The 2,420-nt window shown below is 46.4% G+C and overlaps 1 protein-coding gene across 1 annotated transcript in view; it reads left to right on the top strand.

Annotated features, from left to right (window-relative positions):
• The window catches only part of CSPP1 (centrosome and spindle pole associated protein 1), a 35,944-nt gene that overhangs the window by 16,311 nt on the left and 17,213 nt on the right, over positions 1-2,420 (top strand). The window contains exons 13-15 of the mRNA XM_010144037.1: positions 574-746; positions 1,597-1,715; positions 2,391-2,404. Of these exons, the coding sequence (XP_010142339.1) occupies positions 574-746; positions 1,597-1,715; positions 2,391-2,404 (306 nt within the window). The remainder of the gene's footprint in view (positions 1-573; positions 747-1,596; positions 1,716-2,390; positions 2,405-2,420) is intronic.

Raw genomic sequence — 2,420 nt, 5'->3', positions numbered from 1 at the left:
GAGGCTGCCAGTTACCAATAAACATTTGATACTCTTCTGACAAAAACTCCTCAATTTTGTAACGGTTGTGGTTGAAAAAATTTAATAATTAGAGGAATGAATTAATGTTATTGCAAGGAAATGTTTATTGGAAGAAGTCTCAGTATGTGTGTTTTAGTTCCTATTGATTATGAGCTATTTTAATCTTGGAGCAGGGGGAGGGATTGCAGGAACTTTTCCTGTGCATCATACGAGAATACTGGCAGCTGTAGATCGCCTGCACTACAGACACCTGGGGAAATAATTCTGTTTTCTGGACAATAACTAGAGCCACAGACTTCCTGAAACCTGCCATAGAGCTTGGTTTTTTGTAAATGTGTGATAAACGTGCTGGATTTCCTTGTAGTATCATGTTTCCAGTCATTCTGTGGGAGAAAAAAATGCAATTGCTAGAAATTTGAACAGCTAGCTGGGACCCAGCAAAGTGTTTAATGCAATGTGAGAGGAGGTTCAGAGTGTGTCCTAGTAATAGCAAGGCAAATGTTTTGGGTTTTTTCTCTCTGTTTTTCTATTATTATTTTCTTCCCTCTTCAGCCAAATAGACTGAAGCAGTTTGGCTTGACAGCGAGAGCTTCTGAAGGTGAAGTGCCTCCTGAAAGGCCCAGGGCGGCTTTCCAAACTCCGCTGGTGGTCCCTTCCGCCTCCCCCGCGAGACAAGACTTTCACAGAGGACTAGCCAGCACTCTTGGTGAAATAGCAGCTCCCAGGTGCTTCACCTCACGGTCATCTCGTGTATCCAGTCAGGTTGTTGTTAAGCATGTCATTGCTGCTGGGACAGAGCTCGTGCTGCTTCATCCTTCTCCCAGCAGCTACTGAAGGCTGAAATATTTTGACAATTACCAGCACAGGAAACTACTTTGCAGTGAACTAGAGCTTTAAGTTCTGTTTGTTCCCTGTTTGTGCAGAGCAGTGGGGGAGGCTGGATTGTCTGTGGAGCGATTGGCTCTGAGCCATGCCCCTGTAGAGCAGGGGTTGTGCTGGGGAAGTGGAGTCCCTGCTGGTGATGTTGAACCACGTTGTGAGGATGCCTGGGGACATGCCCGGCAGCGTCCCTGTTGTGAGGAGGCTGCGTGGCCAGTGACTGGGTCTCCAGGGCTGGGCTCAGGAGTGCAGTGGAGGAAGGGGCAGCTTCCACTGCCTGCTGCAGAGACCGACTGCTTGGAGGGGAGAGGCAGCTGCAGGCGTGTGGCTGACGCTGTGCTGTGCCGCTTGCCCTTTGACCAGAGCCTGGTCCTTGCCTCGTTCTGTTTGCTGTTACTGGTAGAACCAGTGAGTATCGTTAACTGAACCACTGGAAGAAGGTGTGCTTGTTTTCTGCTCCTGAGAGCTGTGGTGGCCCAGTGTGGTTCAGGGACTGCTCCCCAAGGGAAGTTAATTCCCCGCTGAGGCGTGTTGTGTCTCGTTCCTGCGCGGCACTAATGAGAGGTCTTGGGCTGAGAGAATTGAGAGTTTCTGTAGTGAACTCTCTCTCCCCTTTCTTCTCCTTTCTCTCTTCTGTTGATTATTTATTTTCAGTTTCATAACGAAACAAAAAGCTGTGTTCCTTTTTTCTTTCAGGCTTACACCGATGCCACCGCCTCCCCTGCCAGTGGTGATGGACAACCACAGAACACCTTATGATGATGCCTATTACTACTTTGGGGCCAGGAATCCTCTGGATCCCAATCTTGCCTATAGTAAGTTGATGGTTTTCAGTGGATTAGTTGTTAGTGATGCAGATGACTGCTCTGAATGTAGTTAACTGATGCCTGGATTAGAACTAGTACCAGTGATTTCGCCCCGTTTCTTAGCTGTGTTAATGAACAGTCGGCTTTTCTCAGTACTGGGTGTGACTGAAGTGGGTTTCTCCAGCTGCAAAAGGGGATGTGGCCTCCAGAAGTCTTGTTCATCGCTCAAACAAGCTCTAGTCTCACCCACTTACTGTTACTCCTCCCAGATAATTTTCACTATAGCTTTGATAATCAAACCATTATTTCCTAAAGTCGTTTAAGTGGTATTATAACTGGCTGTGCGTTCAGAGGGGCTCTCACGGCACAAGACAGGTTTGCAAAGCGTGAGGACAAGTGTTACATTAATCGAGTTATTTCTTCTTAGTAATTCATTGTGGAATATGTTAATGAAAACGTCTGTAAATTTTAACGGGATTTAGTGGAGTTCAAGCAACGGATCTGTACCTTGGTGTGGTATTTCTTGCTTTAGAGGGTGTTGAGGATTAGCTAAGTTTGTGGAAGATAAGAGTCCTGTTAAATTCTGCAGTCACGGGGTTTGAGCAGTGAGCTCTTACCACTCAAGTGATGGCAAATGTTTATATCTGAGCTTTCAAATTTACGATTTCTTTTTCTACTGTGTAGATGGGACAGGTATGGCAGGGATGAAGCCCA

The sequence above is a fragment of the Buceros rhinoceros genome, unplaced genomic scaffold (assembly GCF_000710305.1).
Source record: "Buceros rhinoceros silvestris isolate BGI_N320 unplaced genomic scaffold, ASM71030v1 scaffold9139, whole genome shotgun sequence".
Taxonomy (NCBI): Eukaryota; Metazoa; Chordata; class Aves; order Bucerotiformes; family Bucerotidae; genus Buceros; species Buceros rhinoceros.
Note: the sequence above shows the minus strand (reverse complement) of the source record. Positions and strands in the feature narration are given on the sequence as shown.